General features: G+C 34.9%; 1 protein-coding gene across 2 annotated transcripts in view; it reads left to right on the top strand.

The window, feature by feature from the left end:
- Positions 1–552: 552 nt before the first annotated feature.
- The window catches only part of LOC140441010 (cationic amino acid transporter 2-like), a 40,887-nt gene continuing 27,045 nt past the window's right edge, over positions 553–14,394 (top strand). The window contains exon 1 of one of the 2 annotated variants that reach the window (XM_072531397.1): positions 553–1,004. In XM_072531397.1, the coding sequence (XP_072387498.1) occupies positions 980–1,004 (25 nt within the window). In that variant the 5' untranslated portion in view covers positions 553–979. Of the gene's footprint in view, positions 1,005–12,009; positions 12,192–14,394 lie in introns of those variants that run through there. The other variant, XM_072531396.1, reaches the window with a different exon arrangement.

Raw genomic sequence — 14,394 nt, 5'->3', positions numbered from 1 at the left:
AGGACCCCCGATATATGATGATGATGAGATATTGATAGTTTTACTCTTAAACTTTCATTTGGTATGCATATAATTACTGTATCTTCATTATTTTCAGACTAATGTTATTGCAAACCAAAGGTCTCTGGGCTAAACAAATAGAATCACTTTTAAACTAATTAATGTATCGATCTGAAATTTTTAGAGTTTATTAAGGACTACAATACCCAACTTTGAACACAATAATAAATATCTAGTTTAATTTTTTCAATAGTTATAAACAATAAACGATTTTGCCTTGTTTTGCAGTTTTCGAAGCAACAAATCAATTTTACAGCTTTTTGCAATCGCCATTTTAAAGTTTATTTATGTTTTAAAAAATAAAGTTTTGTAATTTTACCTCAAATATTAAGCTTTTTAAGTGGTCTTGTTATGGTTTTTAAAATTTTTAACTACCATTTAAAATGGTAGTTTAACCCGTTCATCGGAAACGTGTTTCTAATTCAAGACCTTCATCCAATAAATCTGACAACGCAGCCTGCACGCGGTGTAGGTTAGTTTTTAGCCTTCGTGTTGCAAAAGTGTTCATTTCATAATTTCGCTTTCAAACAGTTATAACACAGTATAGTATAATGTACTAAAAATAAAAAAGTGATTAAAACCGCACAAAATGCTCACTATATTATCTTTAGATCAATGCATCTTGCTTATTTATAACTTAGTTACATATAATTCTTGTACAAACAGTTTTTGTTGATCAAGTTGGAGGAAATAATTCGCTGATAATTTATTAACACGCCGCAAAAGTGACGATAAGTGAAATTCGTGCTCAATTTAATTGGAGTAAATTGGTCTGGATTGTTTGGATTCGTAGACAATTGACTGGCAGACGATTATTTATTGTATTTATTGATTAATTTATTTATTCTACAACTTTGCATTGTCAAATACTACGTTTCATTAAGGGAAGACGTTCTACGGACTAAGACCTGCTGTAAAAATGGAAGAGTTAGTTAAATTTATCGGTAAGTTCTTTGATATATTTGATTAATACTATATATACTAAATTTATCTGAACAAGCAGATGTTGACTTCAAAAGTGATAACAGCCACATATTGTATGTTATTGATACGATTGTTCAAAGTATACAATACAAAGATTGTGTGGATCTCTTTCATAAATTGGGTACCTCAACATTTACTTAGCGTTTTTGTCGATAACGATTGTTTTATAAATATAGAAGCTGCCTTGTTACGTACCTACTAGAAGTTAAGGTTGCATCATCCTTGAATTAACGATTATTCTACTGATAATGAAAAGATCCCATATGTTATCGTTTATCGTTTGCATTCATTCAAGATATGAATATTATTATACAATGTGTAACAAACATTTAGATCATAAATTAACATATTTTAGAAGCAAAAAGTGCTCAATTGAACTTCATTCCTATCGTATATTTTGTTTAAAAATTATTTATTGATAATATAATAGGTACCTGAGTAGAAGGTTCGCCTACTGGATTAAAATTTCCAACTGGTAAAGTTCGTGGTTTGATTATCTCTCAAATTGGAGGTGATAAAGAACTTTTTGATAAAGGTTTATAGAATTTGTTTCAAATTCTACGAAATACTGCCAAATTATTTTGGTCATATGTCGTAGTGGTCACATTTTTATAAATTTTTGAATACAATTGAAAAACAAAGTTGCTAATATCTAAATTTTTATGATTTTTTGTTTTGAAAAATCCTGTATAAAACCGTTGTAATCTGTAATTAAACGGTGCTTTAGTCAAAACGTTTTTTTGATTTATAAAGAATTAAAAAAATATCTTCTTGCTTTTGACATGTTATTCGAAATAATGTGATAAATAAATTTAAAAAAATGATCAAAATATATGTTTTTATCGCCACTCAGCCCCAGAATTACTCTTTAGAAATTAGTTTTTAAAAATCTGGATAAACACTTAAAATTTAACAATAACTTTTAGATAGATTTTGCCGATCTTTTGCAAATAATTTAAATATATCTATAATAATACGAGGCATGTTTTTTAAGTAAGTACCGTTTTGCGATTCCGCCGCCGCAGCGCTACGCTCGGCGTTCCGCGCATGAGCGATGGTTACCTACATCTCTTGTCTACGCACTGACGCCATTACAGTCTGATTCTTCATTGTATACTTGTTTACTCCAGTGTTTAAGATGCCTCCAACAATCGTGAGTGACGCTGATTGTGAAGTACGGGCTGTTATACGATTTCTTAGTTCTAAAGGCGTAAAACTGATCGATATTCATCGTGAGATCGTTGAAGTTTACGGACAAAACATTATGAGTGATGGAATGGTAAGGAAATGGGTGAGAGCATTTAAAAATGGCCGCACAAATGTGCATGATGAAGAACGGAGTAGGCGTCCTTCGGTCGTTAATGAAAATTTGGTGCAGAAAGTGGACGAAAAGGTGAGAGAAAACAGAGGCTTTACAATTTCATCATTGTCCGACTGCTTTGCTCAGTATTCTCGTAGTGTTTTGTATCGCATTGTTACCGAGAACTTGAATTACCGGAAATTGTGTTCACGTTGGGTTCCAAAAATGTTGACGGATTTGCACAAAACCCAACGTTTAGGCAATGCATTCACTTTCCTTGAGCGGTACCACAGTGAAGGTGAAGATTTTTTAGACCAAATTGTTACTGGTGACGAAACGTGGGTGGCCTATGTCACACCAGAATCAAAACAACAATCCATGGAATGGCGACATTCATCATCACCCAAAAGAGTGAAGTTTAAGCAAGCAATTTCTGCCCGGAAAATCATGTGCACAGTTTTTTGGACAGCAAAGGAGTATTGCTAGTGGAGTTTCTGCCTTGTAATGAGACAATCAATGCAGCGTCTTATTGTGAAACATTGAAAAATCTACGTAGTGCAATCCAGAACAAAAGACGTGGCAAGTTGAGTAAGGGTATCGTTTTGCTGCATAACAATGCCCGTCCATATGTGGCTAATCAAACCAAAGATCTCATCAAATCATTTAAATGGGAAACTCTAGATCATCCTCCATACAACCCTGATCTGGCGCCCAGAGACTACCATTTGTTCCAGCACTTGAAGAAACACCTGGGCGGTCAGCGTCTTCAAGGCGATAACGAAGTCAAAACATTTGTGATGCAGTGGTTAACAAGTCAGGCGGCAGAATTTTATCAGGAGGGTATTCAAAAACTGGTGCCACGTTATGACAAGTGCCTCAATATTCACGGAAATTATGTAGAAAAGTAGATTAAGGTACAGGCTTTCATGTAAAAATAAAATTATTGCCATATCTTTGCACGTCTTTTTTTAATTCCAAAACGGTACTTACTTAAAAAACACGCCTCGTAAATCACCATTTGTAGAACATTGTAGAAAACCCCATTTTACTCCCAAATTTGCATTAACTTTTTTCTTTATGGAGGAGCAAGTCCCTCCAGTGGACGAGTGGGATTAAATATTTTGATTTTTGTCTATAGTACACTCTGATCAAAAGATATCGAGTTTTTACTGTAGACTTAATACAAATTAAACTCCCCCAGGACCCTATTCCGACACTGTTATTCACACATTTTAAGGACTCAAAATGGAAGTAGCATCATAAAAAAAATTTCGGTGACCAACCCCTCCCCCCCCCCCCATAGGCAAATTCTAGGTGCGCTACTGTCTGAGAGAACAGGTAATGCTACATAAAAAATGTCAATAATCATTTTTGTTCAAAATTATCTTAGCTAAATTTTTTATTTGAAACATTTTTTCCTATGGAATGAACAAAATCCTGAATAAATCCTGGAATGAACAAAAATGGAAAGAAAATACTTATATAATCGTTTTCATCGTTCTTGGCGTGTGCGTGTAAAAACACTTACAATAACTGCAATAAGTTCCCAATAACAGCTCGATTCGTTTACCTCCTCCAGTGGCGGAGCAAAATGTAGCATGACAAACGAAATAATAGTTATAGACTAGAAAGAAAACTAGAAGAAAATTATAAATTATTTTTCATTAAATTTCTAATAACGGAATATACGTATAAATTGCGAAGAAGTATTTTTCTAGCTTGCAGTACAATAGGACAGGATATAACGAAAAGTACATTTTAAAAGGATTTTGAAATATACCCAAAAAAGTGTTAATTTATTTAACCCACTTTAATTAAAAAATGATACAGATTTTTTAAGTTTTAAGCACTGTACTTAGCGAATTCTGAACTGTTACAACGTACTGACCTTGATTAATTAGCTAATCAGTCAGCGTCTTCACTGGAACTGTCTTCATCATTGGAATCTTCCGCCAAATCGATGATAATCCTACTTTCATTTTCATCATATGTGACCATTTTTGCCCAGTCGTCCTGAATTAATTTTTCAGTATGGTTAACACAATTCGCCCACACTGCAGGTGTTGCCTCAGATAATGCATCGCCCCAGACTTTTTTCACTGTTTCATCTCCACGTCCATGTTCTCCATCATAGTATTGTTTAGAAATGCCCCAGACCATCTCAATCGGATTATATTGACAGTGATATGGAGGCAATCTCAAAACCTGATGCCCATGTTCTTGGAGTAGCTCGTCTATAACGTACCTGGTATTTTGTGGTTTATTCTGGCGACAAAGACTCAATAGCTCTGTCTTGCCCGAATCGTCGTCAAAAATTATTTTTTTCGCTCGTAACCATTCTTGTAAGTCCGATTTTTTCCAACTGGCATTCGGTAACTTTTCTATTAAAGAGCTATGGTATGAGGCATTATCCATAATAATTAGAGATGGTTCCTCCAACATTGGTATCAGCTTTTCGGAGACCCACTTTTTAAAAGACTCTTTATCCATAGAATCATGATAGTCTGCACTCTTCGATTTCGTAGAAAACAGTAATCCAGCATCTTTAACAAATCCTTGCCTACTTCAGGCATGTAAAACAACAAAGCGTTTACCTGTATTTTCGTGTCCTTTTCTGATGCTTTTCACACGGTCATCTTGCCAAGTACGTTTATATGCCCCTTTTAGGAATATCCATGTTTCATCTAAAAAAACGAACTGAAGTGGGCTTGGACTTAAAAAATTTCTCATATAATGCCTCAACAAATACAGTCGTTTGGAGACAATACATGGTTTCTCACATAGCACTCATCTACTATTTTCTAGTTTGTATGAAAACTCACAATTTTTCATAAGACGCCACAAACTTGTATCAGAACCGTCATAGAGATGCTTGTTTCTTAATTATGTATTTAGAACTTTAATTGTAACGTGCTCTCCTTTTGCTTTTATGCCATACAGTACATTTCTAATCTCTCCTTTTATAATATCGCTGACATCATAAGTCTTTTTTTTGTACATTACGTGACTCTCCTGGTGTAGTAAGAGCTGCCCCTGTCTTGTATTCACTCTTTATTCTTGTCACTGTGCGAAGACTGATTTTCAAAGCGTCCGCTACTCGTTCGTGTACCGATGATAACGAAAGCAAAGGTCCGTTGTTTTCTTTTTCTTTTTTAAAATACTCCAATAAATGAACTACACATTGTCGCATTTCTCCTGTTATCGTTTTTCCCGGCATTTTTTTTATTAAATAGAACAATTAGTTATTCACAACAAAAAATAATAAGTAAAACTGTTCGGAACAAATTCCAACAATGACTGACTAAAATCGACTAAAACAACATAAAATATCAATGGTAATTGCTACAATTATAAACCTATTAGCCAGCTCATTCAAGAACAATGCCACAAGTGAAAGATGGGTAACACACTAAATTTTTAGGTGTTGATACAGCAACACTGGCGCAGTTTATTGTATCAACTCAGTGTGTCAACACTATTGTGTCATATAACACAGTAAGCCATTGACACTACGTGAAAGTTTGAAACCTTCCCATCTGTTTTGCATTTACTTAATAGCTGTGCGGACTGACCGAGAGTTGATCTTTTCACAAATAAATCCTTTTTGAGAAGCACACAAAAGGATAATAGATCAGACAGGTTAAAAACTCAAAATGTGTTTGTTGATGTTTGATTGATGAACTAGTTAGATATATTGCGACGTTGTCAGTTTTTTGACAGCAGTCCGAGATTTGGCGAATGGATATACCATCACTAAAGTTAAAAAATGATGTAGTTACGTGATGAAATTTCACATTTGATATGATTAAGAGAATTTTACAGATGAAAAATGCAATCATATCAACATTGGCAGTTTTAAATAGTTCAGCTACAGAATCTGTTGGGCCTCTACAAAACGAAGACTGGACTATTGCTGAACAGTTCATTAAAGTTCTGGAAATTTTTAATTTAGTTACAACTGCCATAAGTTCCGAGCAAAAAGTTAGTGCTTCGTCAATAATATTTTATTACAAACAAATTACGAAACACATGAATTCATTTGACATAAATACAATGATGCCTCAGGTTTAAAATATGGTAAAAAATCTGCAATTTGAACTAAAACAAAGATTTTCAGATATAGAGGTTTCATAGACGAAAGACAGTATCGCAAAGCAGTAGAGAATTTGTACAGCAAGGTAGCCAACACAAAATTACCCACACAAAAAGAAAACAAAGAGGAAAATATTGAACAACCAATTCAAAATATACCGTATAAGGAAGATCTACTTCAAAATTTATGGAAAGATTTTGACAAGGAAGTTCAACAGCATCAACAATTAAGCAAGCATTTTACCGAGAAAAGATAGCTGCGGTATAACCCAGGATCCTCTATTGTGGTGGCACCAGAGGAAGCACATTTACCCAAAATTATACCAAATTATGAAGACTAGGCTTTGTATTATGGCTACATCTGTCCCGTGTGAAAGGATATTTTCTAAAGCCAGACAGATAGTCAACGAAAAGCAAGAGAGATTAAAGACGGATAAAATCTCTTAAGTGATTTTTTTAAGTTATAACTTAAACAATAACGAATAAGTAGGTGTATATTTTTTTACTTTAAATTTTTTGTTTTGTTGCGTTAACCTAGATTTAGATTTTTTTATGTAGGTATCTTTATTCTTTCTTTAGCGTTTAATATCTCTCCACTGATTTTTAAGTTAACTATAATTATTTAAGAGAGTATTATTTTATGTAATGGAATTCCACACAGTAAGAGCTCAAACTATTAATTAATTAAAAACTGTTTACTTATAAAAACTATTTCATCAGCTACTTCAAACCTGCACAGATCAGGGTAACATGTTAAAAAAAACACGTCACTGCCAGCTATCTGTATTCGTAAAGAGGCCGAACTTATCACTGACACCGTATCGGCCAAACGCATCGGTGTTATTGCTACAATACTGAGACGTGAGTGGTCTCTTCATTCCCTTCTCATCGCACTTTACCATGACGAACGTGACTCGCACAATTGAATTACGCATCTGTGTATCAGAGAGAGACGAATATTAAAAATTCCGTAGTAGCTTATTTCAGGCACACGCCAAGAACGATGAAAACGAGTATACTAGAGATTTCAATTACGTCGAGAGTACTTTTAAATTAAAAATACTGAACAATTATCATTATGAAACTGTTCAATATTGTAGGGTAATAAATTTTATTTTTATTAAATCACAAGATTGTGGTTTTTGCTTTACGAAACTAGTTTTAAATAAATTAAATCTAGGTTTTTCTTGATAGTAGAAACTTGTAAAAACTCGTATTTTCCAACTTACATAAATTGCTTCGAGATAAGAGGCGTATTTACAAATATTTAGTAATTGTGTAGTTAAAAATACCGTCCAAGAATGGAAAACATTATCATATATCCCCGAAATCGATAAAAAAAAATCTGATATCGAAGATTGCAATAATTATTGCGTTATAAAAAATATATCAAAACTTTCGCATGAACAAATAGGCAGAATCGTTTTATCGCTTTATTTCGTAATGTTCGCTCTCGAGGCAGCGAATATTAAAGTACTCTAAAGCCCAAGGCACACAGTGACGCTTCGTTGCGGTGTGTTGCTCATCAGTTTCGCGATTTCGGTAAGGCTTGCCTTTCCCATATTCACCTAGCGTTCGTGTGTTTCGTTTAGTAGTGTTTCCCAAACTTTTGTACCCCGTAGACCACTTCCCGATATTTTTGGTTTTAATAGACCCTCAAATGTCGAATGTTTTGAAAATATTCGTTGGCTCAACTCTATTTAAAAAAAACGTACTAACTGCCTTGAAATGTATTTTTGTTAGCTGATACATTCCCATTTGATGGTTGATGTTATCTAATGTCTAATATCTCGGACATATTACACATGGAGAGAAATACACCTTGCTCCAACTGATTATGCAGGGAAAGATCCAAGGAAAGAGAAGCATAGGGAGGCGTAGAATGTCATGGCTGCGCAACCTGAGAGAGTGGTACGGATGTACATCAAATATACTTTTCAGAGCAGCCGTCTCAAAAGTCCAAATAGCTATGATGATTGCCGACCTCCGCCGCGGAGATGGCACTTGAAGAAGAAGAAGTTATCTAATGAAGTGAATTTGACCCTCTGATACCAATTGATTAGTGAGGTGCTTAAATCTCCACTTTCAACGATTTGCAATCAATTTCTGTTTTTGTAAGTAGCTTGGTAACCGTAGTAAAACTCCTTTCACAAGTTACGAAGATGTAAAGTTATCAAAAACTTGTTTACGACAGTTTATAATACAGGATAAGAAAAATATATGGCTTTGAGAGGCCAGAAATGTTGATACTCTTTTCTAAACACTAAGTACTTCGTTATTACTAATTTTTTTATAAGTTCTAGTATTATGACATCCATTTCTGCAATGTCCAAAATATCGGTTGATAATCTACTAGAGTATTTCTATAGTCAAAACATCTTCAAATCTGGTAATAAAATCTGTGTGAAAGGCATATTGAACGTAGACTAAAACATCATCATTTATCAATGACAAGTACGGAAACTAGCATGATTGATTAGATTAATTCTGCCAAGAAAAGCTGCAACGATAAACTTCGCTTTCATTAAATTCAAAATACCACCTTGTAACTGAAAAATAAGTTCATTAAATTTAGTAAACAAATTTGTTAAATAAGCAATATTTGGTTTTCATCTCGTTTTCTTTCATATAGGAAGTATCCAAAAACTGTAAAACACTTTCAAAAAGTGAATAAAATCTGGCCAAACATAATTCTTTCGGCAGCCAGTGCACTTCGGTGCGAAGAAGTAGTATCATCATCATTATTATCACTGGCTTGATAACCCTTTTTGGGTCTTGGCCTGTTCCAGGATTCTTCTCCATTCTGATCTGTTTCGTGCTTTTTTTTCTCCAGTTTTTTATTTTTAAGGTTGTTATATTATTTTCTATTTGTTCTAAGTATCTCAGCTTCGGTCTTCCTCTTGTTATTTTTCCTACTGGCATCTGTTTGAATATTTTGTTTGGTATTTCGCCTTCTTCCATTCTTTCTACATGTCCTATCCAACGCAGCCGTCCTATTTTAATGAATGTTATAATATCCGGATCCTGGTATATTTTGTATAGTTCAGAGTTGTATCTTCTTCGCCATATTCCGTTTTTTTTTGTGCCCTTACATATGTGTCGCAAGATTTTTCTTTCGAAGGTGGTTAACAACGTTTCCTCTCTTTTAGTGAGTTTCCAGGGTTCTGAGCCGTATGTGAGTACCGGTCTTATTAGGGTTTTATATATTTGGCATTTTGTTTTCCTTGCGACGTTATCTGATCTTAGTTGCCTAATTAAGCCATGGTAACATTTATTTGCAATAAATATTCGCCTCTTCACTTCCTCCATAACATTATTATCAGACGTGACTAGGGATCCCAAGTATATAAAGTTTTTTACCCCCTCTATGTTGTATTCTCCTATTGTTATATTTTGTGGCTGCCTTATTTCTGCGTTTTTACTTACCTGCATATATTTTGTTTTTGTCTGATTGATTTTAAGACCACTATTTTGTGCAGCTCGTTCTATTTGGTTGTATGTCTCTATCATTTCTCTTCTTGATCTTGCGATTATGTCAACATCATCTGCAAATGCTAGTATTTGCACGCTTTTATTAATGATTGTTCCTCGTGTATTGACTGTTGTGTCCCTCAGTATTTTCTCGAGTACGATGTTGAACAAGATGCATGGTAGAGCGTCTCCCTGGCGTAGTCCCTTTTTCACATCTATTGTTTCCGTTAATTCATTTTGTATCCGGATTCTACTTTCTACTTTTAGAAATTCTTTTATCAGTTCTATTACTTGTGTTGGTATATTAAATTCTTTCAATGCTTCTCGGTTTATATTGTCATATGCGCTTTCAAAGTTTATGAAGAGATGATGTGTGTTGATGTTATATTCACTTGTTTTTTCGAGGATCTGTCGCAGAACAAATATCTGGTCTATTGTTGACTTATGTCTACAGAAGCTACTTTGGTATTTGCCAACTATTTTTTCAGCGTGTGGTCTAAGTCTTTCATAAATGACGTTGAATATTATTTTGTATGCTGCATTCAGCAGCGTGATTCCACGGTAGTTTCCACATTCTAACTGATTTCCTTTTTTATGTAATGGTATAATAATACCGCGAAGAAGTAGTAATATATGAAATTCCTTGTCGTTTTCTTGACACAACTGCTTGAATTTAATGCGTTGCTACGAATTTGGTTTACTGCATTTATGGCCAATTGTAGAGATTCATGTAATCTTGTTTTCAGATTGTTAGGTATTAAATGTCGAAGCAAAAATCCTCTAGCGTGGATTGTTTCATTGTACTTTTCTTGGACACTCACCATTTTGATTATGTATTTTCAAACAACTGGACTTCTTAACTTTCAAAACATTATTCAAGTGTTTGTCTCTACCCTTATTTGCGCTTAATTCAACAAATAATTGTATGCAAGGTTTGAATTTTTCGAAGTAAAATTTCGGATCAGCGAAAAAAAAGACAGCTGCAGAGATTTACGCAAACCCTAGGCAAGAGGCAACCGTTTTGGCTCACTTGACTGAAGCACTTCAATGAAACGTAGTCAAACCAATACCGTAGACACCAGTTACGAAGATCCAACGCAAATCCTTGTTGTCGTACCGATTCGATTTGAGCGGCTTGTTTACATAATTATCCACGCTGTCAGTAGCGCAGCGGTAACTATTCGGTGCCGTTAATTATATAAAAAGCATAATCACGCCACTGTCCACCTCTACGGATACAGTCGGCACGTGCCACATGCGCGAGGTTTTTATCTTCATATGCGGCGTTTACAGTACTGCTATAATACGAGCAATTTCATGAATGGTAAATAATTTATATTTTCAAAATTAAAATAAAAAAAATCATAAATACTTTTCGTGTAAGATATAGGTACTCAATGCCACTTAATAAAAATGGTCATTTTACGTGGACCCTCATTCACATTTCGTAGACCCCCAATTTCTTTTTTCCTTGTCGTGGACTCTCTGCAAGCCGAAATCGACCCCTGGGGATATATAAACCACTTTGGGAATCTACAAGCGTTTCGAGCCTCAACTTACCTCCATCCCGATTCGACACTGTTAGGTGGCTGTAGGTCTGTCAAAGAATAACGCAGATGTCTTATCACCAGCTAGACGAAGACAGAAACCTCGCGTAGAACACAAGGGCGAAAAACCGGCTTGATCCTGATGTTCACCAGGTATTGGGACTGCAACAGTATGGCCCATCGGTACTTGTGGCTTGATCATCAGAAATTATAATTCCTGGTAAATATTTAACCGATACCTCTCAGCCAAGTACGGAAACATCTAAACCAAGTTCCAACTTTTATGTACATACTTTTTATATACATACAAAAAATTTTGAGTAAGTACATCCCTGTACTATTTAAGTTACACTAATATTTTTTTATTGTATTGACATATGCATTAGTTTCTCATTTTTAAGCCTGGCGAATTGATTTAATAGCCATTGTTAAACATAAAGAAATAAAGATATGGGAAAAAATATTAAAGTTTAATAAAACTCTACACTTTATTAAAACCTAATAGATGTTGACCAATGAGTGTTGTTAAGTGTGTGTACTAGAAAAATCACGCTGTTTTCTTCGCTTGTTTAGAATGAGTACTTCGGGGAATACTAATGGAGCTGTGGGTAGTATAGAGGCACATAATACAGTAGTGATAGTAAATGATGGCAATTCATTATCAGGAGCTAAAAATTCTCCTGCCTGTAATGGCGACTCTGCGGTTGTTCAAGTAGGTGAATCTACAGCTGAATCAGGTATGACTTATAGTTGATAAAATTTCTATCAGTTAATTTTTCCTTGTTGTAATCAGACAATAACCTAAGTCTTTAAAATGTACGTTTTATTACGTTCTTACGTTCTATTCTGATATTCGGTTATTAGAATAACCTCTAGAGGAATAATATCGTTTAATGTAAGAAGTTTCAGTTAATATATTAAGTAATTTTATTATTTAAAAAAATGTTTTAATATAATTCAACTCAACACTCTCTAGAGGCCCAAGATTTCATTCAAGAGTTGTCTTCGATTTCTTTCTGTGCTAGGTTTTTCTAATTTTACACCATCAACAATTTCAAATCTTCTTTTACATCTATTTTCTGCGATACGTCTTCTTTATATATTCTTCTTCTTCTAATGGCGCTACGACCCTTTGTGAGTCTTGGCCTGCTTAACAATGTTCTTCCATTCTGCCCTGTCGGATACTTTCCTTCGCCACTGCCTGATGTTCATGGTTTTAAGATCTCTCTCTACGTCGTCTATCCATCTTTTACGGGGCCTTCCTCTTGTTCTGTTTCCTTGGGGCTTCCATCTCTGGACTACTTTTACAGCTCGATTATCTGGCATTCTTTCTAGGTGACCAAGCCAGTTTAGTCTTTGTGACTTTACAAATCTGACAATATCTGCGCTCTGCATTAGTTCATCCAGCTCGTGGTTCGTTTTAATTCTCCACGAACTATCGCTGCATTGGGTTGGTCCAAATATATTCCTTAGTATTTTGCGCTCAAATATTCTCAGTTGATTTTCATCAGTGGTTGAGAGGCCACGTTTCACATCCATATGTGACCACTGGTCTAATTACTGTTTTGTAGATTCTCAGCTTAGACTCACGATTCAGTAACTTACTTTTCATTAAGTCTTTGTATGCATAAAAGCACTTATTACCGCTAAGAATCCGTGCTTGCATTTCTTGACTGATGTTGTTGTTATCATTTATTATTGAGCCTAGGTAGGGAAAAGTGGAGGCATATTTGTAGGTATGGTTGTCTACCTTCAGATTCTCATGTTCATTCGATTTTGTGCACTCCATATATTTTGTTTTGGTTTCATTTATATATATATAGACCAAACGTAGCAGCTTCTCGTTTCAGTTCTATAACTTTTTCGCTTAATACCCTTTTGTTGCGGCTTATTAAGGCAACATCATCCGCATATGCGCATATTTGCATAGATCTTGTATTAATACAGCCGTTTATATCCAGTTTTCTAACAACAGCTTCTAAAGTTAGATTAAAAAGTGTTGTTGATAAGGCATCCCCTTGTCTAACTCCATTTTCAATATCAAAGGCCTGCGTCATATTTCCATCTATTCTCACCATAGCTTTGGAACCCTCCAGAGTCATTCGTTTAAGTTTAACCAACTTATTGGGTATCCCTAACATAGATAGTTGCTTTAACATCTTTTGTCGATCTACTCCATCAAACGCCTGTTTGAAATCGATATACAAGTTGTAAATAGGTATGTTATATTCAACACATTTTTCATGTAGACCTCTTAACATATGTATTTGGTCTATAGTTGACCTCTTTGGTCTGAAGCCACATTGGTATTCACCAATAATCTCCTCCGAAAACGATTCCAGGCGGCTGTATATAATTCCTGATAATATCTTGTAGATGACATTTAAAACTGTTATGCCCCTATAATTTTTACAGAGTCGTTTGTCTCCCCCTTTGTACATAGGAAGTATGATTCCCACTTTCCAATCTTCTGGGATGACTTCTAGTGTCCATATGCGGTCGATTAGTTTATGGATACGCCTCCATAGCGCATGTCCACCATTCTTTATCAGTTCTGCAGTTATTCCATCTGTGCCAGGTGCTTTGTAATTTTTTAGATGTTTTATGACGTTTATCGTTTCTTCCAATGTTGGTTGCTCAACTAGTTGTTCTGCTGTGTGGTGAATTATCTCTTCATCTTCGTTTTGTTCTTTTTCTGGGTTTAACAGCTCTTGGAAATGCTCCTTCCACCTTTTCATTATTTCCTCTTTCTCGCTGATATTATATATATCCTCTATATATAATATATATTAGGTGATTTAAACAGCTAACGCCTGATTCCCACGTCTAGTCGCCATCTTTGCCTGTTTTGAGCGTCTTCTTTCTCCAAATTCTTGCGCTTCAATGTCTTCCTGATATTTCCACTTTAGGACAATCTTGGTCTTTCTCTTTTACGTCTTC

This window comes from Diabrotica undecimpunctata, chromosome 5 (assembly GCF_040954645.1).
Source record: "Diabrotica undecimpunctata isolate CICGRU chromosome 5, icDiaUnde3, whole genome shotgun sequence".
Classification (NCBI taxonomy): domain Eukaryota; kingdom Metazoa; phylum Arthropoda; class Insecta; order Coleoptera; family Chrysomelidae; genus Diabrotica; species Diabrotica undecimpunctata.
The sequence above is the reverse complement of the archived record's forward strand: the minus strand, read 5'-3'. Positions and strand labels throughout refer to the sequence as shown.